General features: G+C 37.3%; 3 protein-coding genes across 3 annotated transcripts; 1 reads left to right on the top strand and 2 right to left on the bottom strand.

Moving 5' to 3' along the window:
* The first annotated feature begins 557 nt into the window (after positions 1-557).
* On the top strand, positions 558-4163 carry LOC103954013 (metal tolerance protein 4). The gene is made up of 7 exons (XM_009365821.3): positions 558-915; positions 1232-1401; positions 1606-1804; positions 2495-2673; positions 2767-2917; positions 3224-3354; positions 3538-4163. Exons 1-7 carry the CDS (start codon positions 714-716, stop codon positions 3715-3717), a joined length of 1212 nt encoding a protein of 403 aa, XP_009364096.2. The 5' UTR covers positions 558-713; the 3' UTR covers positions 3718-4163.
* Positions 4164-4227: 64 nt separating this feature from the next.
* On the bottom strand, positions 4228-7099 carry LOC103954014 (protein PHOTOSYSTEM I ASSEMBLY 2, chloroplastic). The gene is made up of 5 exons (XM_009365822.3): positions 6947-7099; positions 5949-6043; positions 5378-5540; positions 4830-4922; positions 4228-4604 (listed from the first exon to the last, which is right to left on the bottom strand). Exons 1-5 carry the CDS (start codon positions 7050-7052, stop codon positions 4474-4476), a joined length of 588 nt encoding a protein of 195 aa, XP_009364097.3. The 5' UTR covers positions 7053-7099; the 3' UTR covers positions 4228-4473.
* Positions 7100-10455: 3356 nt separating this feature from the next.
* On the bottom strand, positions 10456-15708 carry LOC103954016 (casein kinase 1-like protein HD16). The gene is made up of 16 exons (XM_009365824.3): positions 15061-15708; positions 14414-14542; positions 14237-14310; positions 14025-14094; positions 13869-13924; positions 13385-13456; positions 13127-13221; positions 12978-13041; positions 12760-12889; positions 12458-12676; positions 12230-12372; positions 11859-12033; positions 11686-11776; positions 11215-11372; positions 10823-11011; positions 10456-10719 (listed from the first exon to the last, which is right to left on the bottom strand). The coding sequence occupies exons 1-16, from the start codon at positions 15433-15435 to the stop codon at positions 10660-10662; spliced, it is 2100 nt and encodes a 699-aa protein (XP_009364099.1). The 5' UTR covers positions 15436-15708; the 3' UTR covers positions 10456-10659.
* Between the last annotated feature and the right edge of the window lie 336 nt (positions 15709-16044).

The following is a 16044-nucleotide window of genomic DNA, read 5'->3' as shown; positions in this document are numbered from 1 at the left end:
TTTTGTGGTGTTGTTCGGCTTGTTTTGCATGTTTAGACCTTTTAGGTTTGACGATAGAAAGGTTAGGTCTTATGTCCCTCCTCTTTTGTTTGTATTTTTTTTGTTTTTGTTTCTAGAATGGTAACGTTTATGTCCTCCTAACTAAATGTCATTTTTTTTTCGTCATTAATAAATTTCTCATGTACTGCTGAGGTTTTCTGAAAGAATACATATGTGTTTCAGTAATGCTACCCTTACTATATTTCTTATACCACATTTGTACAATCTCTTCAATAAAGATAGAACCTACCTGTACATGCGGGTCTCTTTCCTATTAGAAAGATGGTAGAAATGTTACGTCGTATTCCGCACAAACAAGTAATTCAAGTCTTACTATATATTTGTATCACTTCAATAAAAATAGAACTTGCCAACACTTGTGTTACACCTCTCCCGTAGAGATGGGTTGGTGGGCCCTAGTACAGAAGACTGTTGTAAGCGTGCGTACGTGTCGTTATGGGATCATTTTTCCTTTTCCAAGACATAAAGAGAATAAGATAAGATAATCGATTAATAAATATTTGGTGCGAAATTCAATTTACGGTTAGCTCACCTCCTCTGTTCTTTTAAGATCTGCTTCCTTCTTCTCTCACCCAGAGGCAGAGAGAGAAAAGTGGAGAGACAGACACAGAGAGATTGATTCGGAATCGGGTTACATAATTCCGGTCATTCGAATGGAGGAAAAATCGGAAACGGGCGTTGTGAAAACGCCGCTGTTGGGCAGCGGCGGACGCAGCCGGCGACTGAGCCGAAGAAACTCGTACAACTCACTCAGAAACGACTTCATTTCGAGGCTCCCTGACAAGGTCCGTGCCGGTATCGACCCCGAGTCTCCTGACGACATTGACTTCTCTCGTACCTCCGCCTTGAACCGAGGTCTCTCTCTGGCAACTGGGAAAATGTAGAAAGAAAAATTCGTTATTCTGTTGGAAAATATTAATGGTTGGGGAAAGAGTTATCTTTTTATGCTTTTCTTTCAATTTCTGAAGAACCAAGAGCCGGTTTGGTGTTTGGTTTTAAGATAATTATGTTTGATTTATTTTCCTTCATTTTCTCAGCAGCCAAACAAACAGAGTAGTACAATTTGTTCTTGAAGCTACAATTGTAATTGGAATTGTTTTTGTGTGCGAGTGAGTTTATTTGGTTTGTTTCTAGCAATTTATTGATCCTGGAAGGTCTATATATACTGTAGGAGAAAAGGAATACTATGAAGCCCAATTTGCAACACTTAAATCCTTTGAGGAGGTTGACTTTGCGGTGGCAGCCGACTGCGTCGACGAGGACGATCTCCAGGAACAAGCACAACATGAAAGAGCAATGAAGATATCCAACTATGCCAATATAATTCTCTTGGGACTTAAGGTACTTAATTTGTCACAAGACCTCGGGTTCAAGATTAAACGCTCTTAATCACTTGCGCTACAAGTTGCATTAAAAATTGCGCCAGGAAAATCTCGTTTGTTTATATGATAGCATAAGCCATATATGTTTGAAACAAATTACATTTTGTCCGCGATTTCATGTTTGCATTTTACAATTCTAAGATAATAATTTTGGAATGTGTAGATCTATGCTACTGTAAAGAGTGGATCGATAGCCATTGCTGCATCGACTCTAGATTCTTTGCTCGATCTCATGGCCGGTGGAATACTTTGGTTCACTCACCTGTCAATGAAGAACATCAATATCTATAAATATCCTATCGGAAAATTGAGGGTGCAGCCTGTCGGTATAATCATCTTTGCTGCTATCATGGCTACACTCGGTATGTCACTATACCTTTTATTGCCCTCAGCCTCCGTTGCTTTTTCCTGTCTCCCTTGCCCCGCGTTATATTGTCAACTTCTTAGCCAGATGAATTTGTTTTATATCTTCCTTTTAGCTTCCATTTTGTTTGCTGAAGAACATGTCAGAACCAATTGTCTGCATTATTTCGAATTTTCGCTTTGTTTGTTGTCCAGATCAATAATGGGGGCTATCAAAGATCATGAGAAATATCTAATAATCCAATCTAAAGTTGAACCGGAAATGATTCAGAGCTTGCTCATATGTTCCTTATTTGGATTAGGCAAAATAAACAAGGAGCAACGCATTGAATTCTTATAATCTGATTGACGGTTTTCTATAAAGACTGGATTGTAGTCAAAGTTTATGGTTTAGATATCTTTTTCTCTGAGTGTAACGCGAAGAAAAAATTATTTCGTGTGCTCAATGACACTTTAATCTGCAGGAAAAATAATAGTTTTGAGGTGAATACTATTTAGTCCTAGAAAATTTCTTGGTAGTATACCGGTGTTCATGATGTATGTACTCAAAAGAACCAACTTTAGAGTCACAACGGTATCATAAAAGGTATGCAATTAGGCTTGCAGAAAACTTTATAATTAAACTAGACTATGTTGCATATATAAACTTCGAACCGGCTTAACTTTTATGCACTTCCGCTTCATTACAGGTTTTCAGGTGTTGATCCAGGCTTTAGAACAACTAATAACCGGTGATGCCACGGAAAAGATGACCTCAGACCAATTGGTGTGGTTGTACGCAATCATGATATTTGCCACCATGGTAAAACTTGCACTCTGGTTATACTGCAGGACCTCAGGGAACAAGATTGTCCGTGCTTACGCAAAGGTTTTTTGTTTCTTCCCTTTTTAGCAAGTTCTTTTTACGGGATTTCAGTTCTATTTTTTCACGTTATATGACTTCCTTGAATGCAATTACCAGGATCACTATTTTGATGTGGTAACGAACGTAGTAGGATTAGTGGCTGCTGTTCTTGCTGATAAGTTTATGTGGTGGATTGATCCTACTGGTGCTATTATCCTTGCTATATACACGATTACAAATTGGTCCGGAACTGTTCTAGAAAATGCAGGTACTTTTTCCAGCTTTTCTTCCTTGCCCTTTGATCTCACATAAACCTCACGTGACTAATGGTCATGGTATCAGCTGGGTTTTCCGCTTATAATGTTAAATAAGCACGTATGAAACACAAGAATTTTAAATAGGATCAGAATCGTTTAAATCATCTGTTTCATGTTATCAATTTACAAAATTTTCTTCTGTTTTCTTGAGTGTTCATGACAGTATCTTATTAAAATGAGTTGAATTCATGCTTGACAGTAGACATTTGAAAATGTTCATAATGTTTTGTGCTTAACATGGGATTGACATCATGCAGTTTCCCTCGTGGGACAATCAGCGCCTCCGGAATTCTTACAAAAACTGACATACATTACCATAATGCACCCTCAAGTGAAGCGTATTGACACAGTTCGTGCTTACACATTTGGTGTTCTTTATTTTGTAGAGGTTAGTCATATTACGGGCAATTTCGTTCTTATATTTTCATGACAGAAAACTTGTCTCAAACCTTTCAAAATCACGGAGTTAAACCGTATCATCTGCATATTGCATTCTATATCAAGAAATAGATTGTGAAATTTTATATTTTGTTTTTTAGTTTAATTAGAAATTTTATATTTGTTAAAACAGGTTGACATTGAACTCCCGGAGGAGTTGCCCTTGAAAGAGGCACATGCCATTGGAGAGACCCTCCAGATAAAGCTTGAGAAACTTCCAGACGTTGAGCGAGCATTTGTTCATCTTGACTTCGAATGTGATCACAAACCGGAGCATTCTGTACTTGTCAAGCTTCCGAACACTCAGCCCTGATTCTGCGCATCTCATTTTTCCGTACCAAGTAGGCAAATGGCCTTGCGAGAAGGCCTTTTAACTGTCTTTTGCAAAGGTCAATCCCAAGTGTTCGAGTTTATTTGTTGGAAGATGAAGCGATATCTGCAGTAATCTATTTACTTTTTTGCAGGAAATGATTTCCTCTTTCGTTCAGGTCAGTTTAATAACGGAAGAGTAGACTGGGGACTGCGCGCCCTTTACATTTTTGCTCGAGAAACTATTGCGGCCTGCGCGAGCAGTTTAGTCTTCTAGGAAGCAATTCGAGTGGAAATCTCTGTTTGTCTTTCTTTTTTCTTATTCCTTTACGTGATTTTGATGCGTTTCACATACCATTTGTTGAACAGTTTCAATGCATGTAAGCTTTGTATACGAACAAACGCACGCAAACTGTTCGTCGGTTGATGTTATACAATGCTTCTTATGTCCGTAAACTTCTTTTTTGTTTCGCTGCGTGAAGAGAGAAGAAAATGTCTGCAGAACAACAGTCCGTAGCTACAGGCTCTGTTAAAACCGAAAATATATATTGAGATGTAATAAAATCGACATCCATTAAGCGGAAATAGTGTGCAAATGGGAGCTCTGCTACGACATAGCGGAAGGATGGCTATATATATGGTTTACATACATCTTTAGCTTTATAACGCTTCTAAAATGATTGTACACGAAAATCGAACGGTCACAATGCCGGAAATCAACTCTCTTGTGGGGAGGTCACATTGATGCAGAACGATTCTGTTATGAATTTGGCAGTAGCCGGCCGTTGTACATCTTATCGAGTAACTGTCGTGCATCAGGCCTCCGGAGAAGACCTTTGTTGTTCGGTACACCGGTCCCTAAACAAACCGGACATACGAGTTTCCCACGTCCTGTTTACAGCAACAGAGAATTACTTCTCGAAGAAAATGCATTAACCATACAGTGTTTTTTAGTTCTACAACTGTATACTGGCTTTTTACACAATCCAAGTGGAACTTTTGCCTTCAAGGAAACGCTTAACCAGTTTGAAATATTGAAACAAAAAATAGTAAGCATGAAACAATCTTGGAGTATATGCTGAAACAGAATATGAGTATCGGTGATGAGTGACATACCGTAACAGTTTGGACATTCCGTAAACTCGTACACATCCTTGGCCCGTTTTCTGTTAAGAGCTTTCCATTTTCCTGTACCACCACACATATCACCTGAATGAAAAGCAAATTAACGTCTCGCGGATGAAGGGGATACCATAAGTAACAGAAACACTAATTTCCATGAAAACCGAAACCCAAGTAGCATTCATGAATTCTTTATGCTCCGATAAAACATCTACATCTGAACTCTCTAACATAATACAGCTAATATATAAGAGGTAGAAGCAAATCTGTTTCTCCTCTAACGAGCAAAAATATCAACTCGACATTGTTCAAAAAAATTTAAGAGCCAACACAAAGACCAAAGAATATAGGAACTCATAATTTCCAAAAGAATATAAGAACTCGTAGAAAAACAAAGAAAATCACTATTTTAAACAGTTTGGAAACAAATTTGAACGTTGAAGTTGATTTTCTAGCTGAACCTCGGGACCAACATTATCTGCACATTCATCTGTACAAAAGAATTTTGGGGGCAGAAATCCTAGATGAAAAATTATACTTACAAAGCACAGCACCACTTCCCCCACAATTCCGGCAACCAGGTCTATCGCTTCCATCCAGTGCAAGTGCCTTTGGAGCAGAAGTGGTTGCAGAATTGCTTATCAAAGCAGCAGTTGAACATAGACATGTGAGACACAGTCGCCGAGAGATTGAGACTTGAGGTTCCTGTGGTCACTGAACCTTTGTAACTTTATCTTATTGATGAAAAAAATCATTGAGTATCAAATTTTACCATACAATAGAGCTAATCTGATAAGAATGATAAATTTGTTTCAAAAGTTCCAATTGGCAACAGTAATCTACACAAGTTGATTTCTCAGAAAACTAATATATCAAGCAAAATTGAGGCCGTTTCGCAGCGGAGGAAATCATGGGAAAGACTGCCTTCAACAAAATACTAGAAACGTTAACTTAAAGTAGAACCATTAAGAGCATGAATTCAGTTCTAGCCGCACTTTGAAGCCATAAACAGTGGCCATAATTTCTTTGAATCATGCGTACCTTCAAAGTCAAATAAACTATTGTAATCACTAATAATCAACTAGATACTTAAATCTAACGAAAGATCCTTACCTTCGATGGTTGAGATGAGTGTTCTGAGTCCCCTGGACTGCTGCTCTCATTCTCAAGATTCGCTCTTACATGAAACCCAAGAGACTTTGAGTTGACTGCCAAGTTTTGGACATACAAATGAAAGTTAAAATCATTTCCCTTCACCAATTAGTGACAAAAGATTCAAAGACATCAATCTAATTTTCATAACAGTTGGGTGCTGCATTACGGGATGAGAGTTAAGAATCAAAATGTTCACTGGCTACAACTCCAAAAGCACAATCCGAGTACTCAGAAGTCTGAATCCATCTTGTCTTCCTTCTTTTATGAAAAGGCAAATACTATCAGCGGATATTGGGTTCTAGAGTTAAAAAGGATCTCCCACTGCATTCTGAGTGGAAGTAAAGATTTATGATTTCATGATATTACATTAATTTTTGTCACAGAAATTCAATTTCTCAAATCTTTAGTGCCAGAAAGGAAAACAAATCCCATGTAAAATCTCTTCACTCGGAAAATCGATACAAATAGCCAAGCAGTAAACCCCTACTCAGATTAAGACCAATTTCGAAACTTTTGAACAAAAAAACAACAAAGAACAGAAAAACCCCATCATAACTTTACTTCATCAAAATTCTATGAACATCATGTAATTTGGTTTTCCTTGTTCTTTCAAATTTTCCCGTAATTAAGCTTATACACGCAAAAATGAATACGCAGGCATTAGAGACAAAGCAAAACCAAGTAGTTAGCAATTAAATTTGGTAAAGGAAAACTATGAGTTAAGTGACTGTGATGACAGTTAATAAAGCAGTTAATATACGCATAGCGAGAAACAAAGGAAGCAGGAACTCGTAAATACTATGAAGAAAGAGATAAGGCAAAATAATGAAAGCTACTTGGAATTACCATATGCATGGAAATTACGAGAAACTGGCAGCTTTCAACAAGTTCGTTAATGGGCACTCAAAGTTTTAGAGAGAGAGAGAGAGAGAGAGAGAGAGAGAGAGAGAGCTTACAGTGGCATGGAGAGGAGGATTTGGAGAAGCGAAGTGGGATGGCTGAGAGATGAGAGGAAGAAGAAGAAGCCATCATCCTCTCTCTCTGTCTCTCTGGTGTGTCCATGTGTCATAGCAGGATACTCTTATTTATCATCTTCTTCTCCAGTGCGACTGGGTGGGACCCTACATCGACCTCTTTCAGTCGTCTTTCTATTTTGGTCCCTCCCTTCCTAGATATTATATTTCTTTCTTTTTCTCCTTTCTTTCAAGTTTTACAAGATTTTTATTTCCATCTTTTATGATGTTCTTGAGGAGGTTAATTTACAAGATTCGATTTAATTCATCAGAATTTAGGAAACAAAATATCACTTAATAATCTAAATCTACATGCACCGCGCTCGATACAAGTTAACAAGCGACCAAATTGTTCAAATCAGCTAAACCAAACCAATTTGAGCAGTCAAATCTAGTTTTGTACGCTGAAAGAGTGTAATTTTAACCAAATGAAACCAAACGACAATTGGTTATGTTCGGGTTAGCCCTGTTTGAAAACCCCCAAACCAAGCCTATATTTCTTGCTCTCAAATTCTTCATCTTCAATGGTAAATGTATTTGATTTCACCTTCACCTCATTGTGAGGTTTTGAATTCATGTAAAGACTTTTTGTTGATATTCTTGTGGATTGAGTCCCATTTTGGTAATGTTTTAGGCCCCACTCCAGTTTTTGTCCACTTATTTTTATGTTTTCGGTTTAAATATTCTATTAAAATACGTTTGTGGCTTAATAAATGGTAAAATTGCTTTCAATTTCATTACAAAGTTACTCTTAATCATGACAGAAAATATTTTTGTAAATTAAAAATTTTGTATTTTTCTCAAAAAAAAAATAAAAAAAAAAGTTATGGGCTCACCATCACGGTTTCTAGGCGATTTTGCAAATTTGTACAAGAGTCATCATAAAATCTACTTGCTTTCACCTTCACCGCTCCATGAGATTTTGAAAATTTATGTAAGACTTTTTATTGATACTAATTTGGAAGGAGTCCCACTTCAGCAATGCTTTGGCCCCACTACAATTTGTATCAATTTATTTTTCAGTTTGCGGCTTAAATGTCCTATTAAAAATACATATGTGATTCAATAAATGGTAAAACCATTTTCAATTACCTTATAAAGTTACTCTTAATCCTAACGGAAAATAGTTTGCATAAATAAAAAATTCAAAATAATGTTAGCTAACCATCACGGTTTCTAAGTGATTTTGCAAATTTGTACAAAATCGTCATAAAATCTGTTTGATTTAACCTACAACGCACCATGAGGTTTTGAAAATTTACGTGAGACTTTTGTTGATATTCTTGTGGATGGAGTCCCACTTTAGCAATGTTTTGGATCCCACTACAATTTTTGTCAATTTGTTTGTCAGTTTGCTACTTAAATATTATATTAAAAATACATTTGAAGCTGAATAAATGGTAAAACAGCTTTTAATTGCCTTATAAAAATACTCTTGATCATGACGGAAAATAGTTAGCTGATTTTGCAATTTGTACAAAAATCATCGTAAAATATACTTGCTTCTGTGAGGTTTTAAAAATTTATGTAAGACTTTTTGTTAATATTCTTGTGGATGTCCTGCTTTGGCAATGCTTTGGGCCCCACTACAGCTTTTGTCATTTTATTTTCTAGTTTTCGGCTTAAATATTCTATTAAATATACATTTTTGGCTCAATAAATGGTAAAATCGTTTTCAATTGCCTTATATAGTTACTTTTGATCATGATGGAAAGTATTTTGCAAAAATAAAAAGTTTGCATTTTTCTCAAAAAAAAAATGTTGGTGTGTTACATCACGATTTCTAAGCTATTTTGCAAATTTGTACAACAATCGTCATAAAATCTATTTGATTTCACCTTAACCGCACAGTGAGGTTTTGAAAATTCATGTAAGACTTTTTGTTGATATTTTTGCAGATAGGGTCCCGTTTCGGCAATGTTTTAAACCCCACTATAGTTTTTATCCACTTATTTTTAAGTTTTTGCTTAAATATTCTATTAAAGACATTTCCAACTCAATAAATGGTAAAACTGTTTTCAATTGCCTTATAAAGTTACACTTATCCATGACGAAAAATATTTTGTAAAAATAAAAAATTTGCATTTTTCTCAAAAAAAAAAAAAAACGTGGGCTAACCATCATGGTTTCTAGGCAAATTTGTAAAAAAATGGCCGTAAAATCTGCTTTCTTTCACCTTCCGCACCATGAAGTTTTAAAATTAATTTAAGATTTTTTGTTGACATTCTTTTGCAAGGAGTCTCGTTTCGGTAATGTTTTAGGCTCTATTAAAAATTTTATCCATTATTTTGCAGTTTTGGCTTGAATATTATATCAAAAATGCATTTGTTGCTCAATGAATGATAAAACCACTTTCAATTGTCTTATAAAGTTACTTTTAATCATGAATAAAAATATTTTGTGAAAAAAAAAATTGCAATTTTCTTTAAAAAAAATATTAAAAAAAAAAAAAAGCATGGGCTAACCATCATGGTTTCAAGACCATCCGCCATCGTCATAAAAATCTACTTGCTTTCACCTTCTCCACCCAATTTTAATTTTGGGACCTATTACAACTTTTGTTCATTTATTTTTCAGATTTCAGCTTTAATATTCTATTAAAACTACTATGTATACTATTTTCAACCTACTTGGACAAAGACTTTTAGATCCCAAATACTTCCCGCCAAAGGTTAAGCTTCCCATTTACTCCCTCATGTATTTCATCTATTAACACTATATTATCTGCAAAGCGTAAGCCAAGGGATATCATCTTAAATATGTCTCGTTAATGCATTTACTCTCTACTCATACTCCTTTCTTCTTGAGAATTCTCCAAAGAATTTATCTTAGGACCCCATCATACGCTTTTTCCATGTTTGTAATGATCATGTGCAAATCTTTTTGCATATTTCTATACCGTTCCATCAATCTCCATCTCTCTTGCTCCAGTCTATACCCAATTGCTCTCTCTCAAAGCTTCGTTATCTAATTCATTCACTCAATACTCTTAATAGTTTATGCAATTTGGTACAGTCGCCCTTATTATTGTAGATGGTATTCAATTGATTCTGAACTGAAACAACAAAATCAAACCGGTCACGAAGTTTGATTTGCTCGGATTAATCACGCTAGCGGCTTGAGTTCTAAACCAGAGCGATCCAAGGCGCCCGCAATGTTATATTAGTTCGTTGTGCAGCTTACGAGTTGAAACAAAAGTGACAAACTGGGAGCTGAATAGGATCCCTTTCTCAAGTTTTGCCACCTGATTGAGGTCTCAACCAAAACAATCGAGGCCGTTGAGTTAAAACAGATCCATGTGCAGTTTAAGGCCTAAACCGAACCATGACGAGCCCTAATCACAGCAATAGGTCCTACGTGCACGATATGAATCATGGTTTGGAGAAGCAAAGAGATGCGCATCTTGCATTGTAACAGGAGAAAGAACAAACGAGAGAAAAAGCACTACATAATTAACTTCAAAGACAAACTCTGAAATAAAAGCCAACTATACGGCTCATAAAACATTTTATCGTACACAGAAACTGCGCAACTGCAGCTAACTCCTCTCGTACAACAAATTCTTCTTCCAAATATATTGACCCCGCGAGGGAGAAAAAGAAAAACCAAGTCGTCTACAAATATCGACTTACCAATTCCTGAGAGTTACACAGGAATCAAGATACAGTGCGCCCGTAACACAAACAAGCGAGATACAGATTCTTTGCCCATTTTTCCTGTTCATAAGAAGACCAGAATTTAGCGAGGATGTCAATAATCTACTATTATTATGTGACTAGAAAAGATAAATTTAAACCAAATTGAACTATTATTTCATACCTTCACATGTGTGCTTGGAAATTGAGATGTACGCAACGTCTCCTGAGTTTCGTCACCAGGTTTGCGCTTCGGAACACTCAAGATAAGAGCTGCTTGGTCCCAAGTTGCAGCTGTTGATGTTATGCGGAAACCACCATCCCAACGTCTGTGGATGCCTTCACTCGGATAGAGAAAATCAAGTTCCACAACCTACAAAAACAAAATGGCAAAGTCACATGTTAGCTTTCATGAAATGCTACTGATCGCAATTAATACATGTATGAAGTGCATATCTCTTTGCCATAACCAGGATCCACTTGTTTTAAACTCGGGTCAAAAAGTTGGATGCTCCATAAATGGCCTAAACCCCACAGCGAACAGAAGATACTGCTAACAAGACGGCCACAGCTCACCTGATCACTGAAGCCTGCATTGCGAGACATAACAACACCCCACCGGCTCCCAGCAGTTGCCATTGAGGTCACATGAAATCCTTCTCTCCACTTCTTATTTATCCACTTGAAGGGGAAAGAATCACTTACTTTGTAAGACTGTTGCGTATACTGAGTTCCTGCACCATTAGGGTCACAGTTGAATAATTTAGTGATGAAAATGAATTAAATTGATGTGGATTTTCAAATTTGCAAGTACAAATGCTGTCTACTAATTTCAGATTACAAAACAACAAGATCCCCTTCATAAGAAGAAAACATGACTCGTTATCGATATTTAATAAAAAAACCTCTGTCAAGAGACTCAAAACATGAATGTCCAATACAAATACAGTAGTGTCAGATACAAACACAAATGCATCATGCAGCTTTATTAATTGACACAATTAAACTTCACAGATCATGCCCCAAATAATCACTAAAGCAGCATACCTTTGGACATCACCACAAGGGAACTTCCATTATTAGCACCGGCAATAGAACTAATGTAATAGTTCTTCTCCCATTGTTCCATGATCCATTCCTGTCCAATTGGAACAAGTCTGTCAATTTTTTGAGAATAATATCTTATATGAATATAAACACGCATGGAAATACAAATCCACCTTGTGCAAGAAGAAGGGGGAGAGCTCATAAACTTGGTTAGTAAAATTGGTTCCAGCGTCCATAATAAGTGCCCAGAGATTAGAACAAGATGACACACAACTTATAAGCAGACCATCTGCAATCCCTCTCTCCACATGCTGTGCCAACCTCGCATCAGCAACATTGTAATGATACCTAGTAATAAGAGATGAGCAAGCCATGAGGAAAAATGCAGTCAGGAATTCTCATTCTAATCATCCTTTCCACTCCAAGTTTGGATCAAAGATAACTTTGATCTGCAAGGAAACAATTAAACTCCACCATCTACCGACAGACAGGAAAAAGGTACAACATTAGACAAAGGGTACAACATTGCAAAATGAGTTTCTACCTCTGTTTCATCGGCACCCGAGCATTGTAAACTGAAATCCATTGGGTGGCAGGTACTCCTAGCCGAACCTTCTTTCTTGGCTGCCCATCATCATCTTCCTCAATATTCAATCTACCCCGTTTCTGGCCAACCTGACTGATAATCTGAAAAAATTCATAGTAAATAAGTTTACAATCCCAATGGACAAACAAAAAGAAACTTTATATATTACAATGTAACTAAAGTTACCTTTTGAGCACCATCAGTTTTAATCGGCCTTACAGCAGGATTTGATCCAATCAAGCCCTCAAACAACGATATTAATTTCGAATAGTTAGGCTCTTCATCAAATTTCATGTTCACCACGACCTCAAGAAATTGTCTTAGAGGTGGGGGGCAGAAGCAGCACAGCATTTCAGGAGATGTTGCCATCTTCTTTTTGCAAACTAGGAAAGATTTGTTATCACCCTGAAACAGGAGCAAGTATAGTTCAGATAAAAAACACAATTAAAAGGAGTAAAGCAGACTCTAAACTTAATCCTATAATGTACCTGATAGCCCTGCCATGGTAACCTGCCTCGGTGGAGAAAAATAAGTGTATAAGCAAGAGATTCAAGATCATCTCTTCTGCTAGCAGTTCTTCCCAGATGAGCATGAACACTAGCATATCGCACAGTTCCTCTGGAAGTGGAACACAGAAAGGATTTAAGGCCAAAGATAAAAATTCTAGTGAATACTATTAGCCCAAAAAATGCAGATATTAGTGTACCTAAACATATCAGGACGTTGATCATAATCAACATGCCCCCCACTAGTGTCTTTCCACTTTGTCGCTGCAAAATCAGGTGATGAAGACATAAGAAATGGAAGTAAATGAAACAACGCGAGACAAGCCATGGATGAAATAAATTTACACACCTAATCCAAGGTCAACAAGAAACAACTTCTTCTCCTGAGCTGTAGATGGCTGACCAAGTAAAAAGTTTTCGGGCTTTACATCTCCATGCACATAGCTAATGTCAACAAGTCATGATTTGAAATTGCATTAGAAATCTAATAAGGAATTTGTTCTCTTTAAACTAAAGGATTGAAGAAAATTCATTCATAGTAAGCCAAAAAGATTGGGAAAACAAACACCAGTAAGTGAATAAAATTGTCAGCAACTCATTCACATACCCTCGTGAGTGCATCTTCTCTAGAATTGATAAGGACTCGACAGCTATACAAGCCACCATTTCTGCAGACATTCTGTGCTCATTCAAACACAAACAACAAAATATAAGAATAAATCTTTCAAAAGCTGAAGTCAAAAGTTAGAAACACATGCACGTGCTCTTCCACGTAAAATCAAAATCAGTTAAGAACACATACCCACAGACTAGATCAAAAGCCATAAACCTTCACATAACTCAAGCTTTCTATTTCCCTAGCATCTTAAAGTTAACTTTAGGGTAATCCTTAAAATCGTGACTCAAAACAAATTGGTTCAGATTTGCCTCCATTCAGACCCCACAGAATACACACAGAAAAACATAAAACTGGAATTTTCGGCTGAATGAACGATATATTCAGCTTTTGCATCTAAAGATAACAGTACATGAATGGATAATCATAAAGAATAAGGTCTGGATAAAAGGGGATAATAATCTTAAATACTCACATTTGCCCAGAAGAATTCCATACATCCCATAAACTAGGCCCTAGCATGTCCATAACCTGTGTATATAGAAATAAGAAACGTATTTGGTACAAGGAAACAAGAAACTTCAACCAGTTATTGGAAAGGGAATGATGCAAGAGATAAGACAGTTCATACCATAACATAATAGTCTCCTTGCTTTCCTTTATAATGTACTTTCGGCACACCATGACTACCACCAAGCGTGCTGTTCAACAATTAGAAATGACCAATTAATTAGCAAAGGTGTAAGTGTCTCAATGTGCAATATACCGTAATGCACCTAACCACATCACCCTGAGAAATAACAATGGAAAAACTGTAAATCTAATAAGAAGAAAAGGACCCACTTGTAAACTTGCCACTCATATGGAGGACCGTAAGTACAGCCTTTGCTGTTTCTGTGCTCAAATTTAAGTGCTACCTGATACAAAATTCAGAAATAAATCCATGAGGACAATTACTGATAAAATAATAAAGATTTTACAGTACAGCCTTCTTTCAACATAAGAAAATTTGGAACTTACCTCTATAGCACCAGCACCACTTAAACGATCAACTCCACCCGTAACACGACGGCCAACAAACACTTGACCAAACCCACCTTTTCCCAGCTTCCTTTCTACCTTATAGAGTGGTGACCCTCCTACTTGAACCTGAAAAAGCAGATCAAATATCACAATATTACTAAACATATCAAAGTTGACACAAAATCTAATCCTTTTTATTATGAAATTTTAAATTGTTACAATCAAATGTATCATTAAGTTACACCAATTTGAAGAATTCTTTTAAATACCACCAAATTAACCCAACTAGGTGCATGCACAAAGCATAGCAGACAAGTATTAAACTAAAGATACCCACTTTACTCGCAGAAACTTTTGAGTATGACTACCAGACTGGCACTGAAAAAATCTTTCCTTTACTGGTCCCAAAAAGGGAACTAACTGATTAGGATCAAATTCTCACAAGAACATCAAACTAAACACAATAAATGCTTCCAAAACCAATGAATATAGTCCACTACCAATAAATTGAACAATCAAAGAACAACAATTAAAAAAAAAAAAAAAACAGAAAACGCAATCATCAGCAGCAATACCACCCAAGTTCCCAACTTAAAGGAAAAACCACAACCGAATGCATCGAAATAACAAGAAAAAATGGCTACCTTTTCAGGGAAAGGCGCAGTACTGCCCTCTTCTTCTTGCCCAGCAGCCTTATTAGCACTCAGGCCACCACTATCGTCAGCCATCACAGCTTTCTTATCTTCCTCGACTTTTTCTTCTCCCTTACTGCCTTCCGAATCAGAGTCTTTCACCGATATCACAATCACAGGGTCTTCCTCCGGCACCGGCACCGGCTCCTGCTTCTCCTCTTCTTTCAATTTCCTCACAGCCAACCTCGTCCTGGGCCTCACCACGGCCTCGGCGGCGGCTTCTCGGGCGACGGTGGCACGCGTCCTCCGCGACCGCGGCGGTGGGTCGGAGGGTTTGCTCGCTACCCTAGCACGGCCTCGGCGGACTCCTCTGCGAAGCTCCGGCATTGCTCAAACCCATAAAATGAATTCGTACGGTGCTTCAACGATCCGATCATTATATTAATCCCGCGAAGCTTCGGGAGTCTTGGGCATGGCTGGAATTTTTAAGAAATGGATCGGGTGGGAGTGGAATTGGAGGCAATCGGAGGTGAATTGGGTCGGGCTGGGGTCCGATTGGGGGGATTTGGGTTTGATTGTTTGGTGGGGGGGGGGATGGAATTTGGGGGTTAGGGTTTGGTAGAGAGGACGAAGAGGGGAGAGAGAGGCGCCGAGTCAAAGTGTTGGATGACGCGGGACAACAAACCAAATGAGAAGGGGAGGGTTCTTCGGGTGTGGACCGCGTGGCTGCATTTGCTTCAGGACAAATTGGGACATTCGTCAAATTTGTGAGCTCAAAAGTACAAGATTTTTAACAAAGAAAAACTAACGAAAAGTTAAAAAAAAAAAATTCTTTTTAATGAAAAGTTATTTTTAAAGGTACAATGAATAGTACTAAGGAAATGTATAAATGTGATTTTTCGTTAAAAATGAACAGTATCAGAAGTGTTTTGTTAAAACTCTATTTTAACAGATGTTGGACGAATCAAACAAGTTGTTGACATACTCCAAACTTGT

Source organism: the organism of the source record quoted next, unplaced genomic scaffold (genome assembly GCF_019419815.1).
Source record: "Pyrus x bretschneideri cultivar Hongxiangsu unplaced genomic scaffold, Pyrus_bretschneideri_v1 Contig51, whole genome shotgun sequence".
NCBI classification, from domain to species: domain Eukaryota; kingdom Viridiplantae; phylum Streptophyta; class Magnoliopsida; order Rosales; family Rosaceae; genus Pyrus; species Pyrus x bretschneideri.
The sequence above is the reverse complement of the archived record's forward strand: the minus strand, read 5'-3'. Positions and strand labels throughout refer to the sequence as shown.

Excerpts from the sequence above, each read along its gene's own strand:
- LOC103954013 (XM_009365821.3), top strand. The coding sequence starts at position 714 with ATGGAGGAAAAATCGGAAACGGGCGTTGTGAAAACGCCGCTGTTGGGC. Across the intron at positions 916-1,231 it reads TACCTCCGCCTTGAACCGAG|GAGAAAAGGAATACTATGAA; the intron begins GTCTCTCTCTGG and ends TATATACTGTAG. Across the intron at positions 3,355-3,537 it reads GTGTTCTTTATTTTGTAGAG|GTTGACATTGAACTCCCGGA; the intron begins GTTAGTCATATT and ends TTGTTAAAACAG.
- LOC103954014 (XM_009365822.3), bottom strand. The coding sequence starts at position 7,052 with ATGGACACACCAGAGAGACAGAGAGAGAGGATGATGGCTTCTTCTTCT. Across the intron at positions 6,044-6,946 it reads ATCCTCCTCTCCATGCCACT|TCAACTCAAAGTCTCTTGGG; the intron begins GTAAGCTCTCTC and ends AAAACTTGGCAG. Across the intron at positions 4,605-4,829 it reads GGAATGTCCAAACTGTTACG|GACGTGGGAAACTCGTATGT; the intron begins GTATGTCACTCA and ends TGCTGTAAACAG.
- LOC103954016 (XM_009365824.3), bottom strand. The coding sequence starts at position 15,435 with ATGCCGGAGCTTCGCAGAGGAGTCCGCCGAGGCCGTGCTAGGGTAGCG. Across the intron at positions 11,777-11,858 it reads CCCCCTTCTTCTTGCACAAG|GAATGGATCATGGAACAATG; the intron begins GTGGATTTGTAT and ends CCAATTGGACAG. Across the intron at positions 11,373-11,685 it reads CCTTGTGGTGATGTCCAAAG|GAACTCAGTATACGCAACAG; the intron begins GTATGCTGCTTT and ends CTAATGGTGCAG.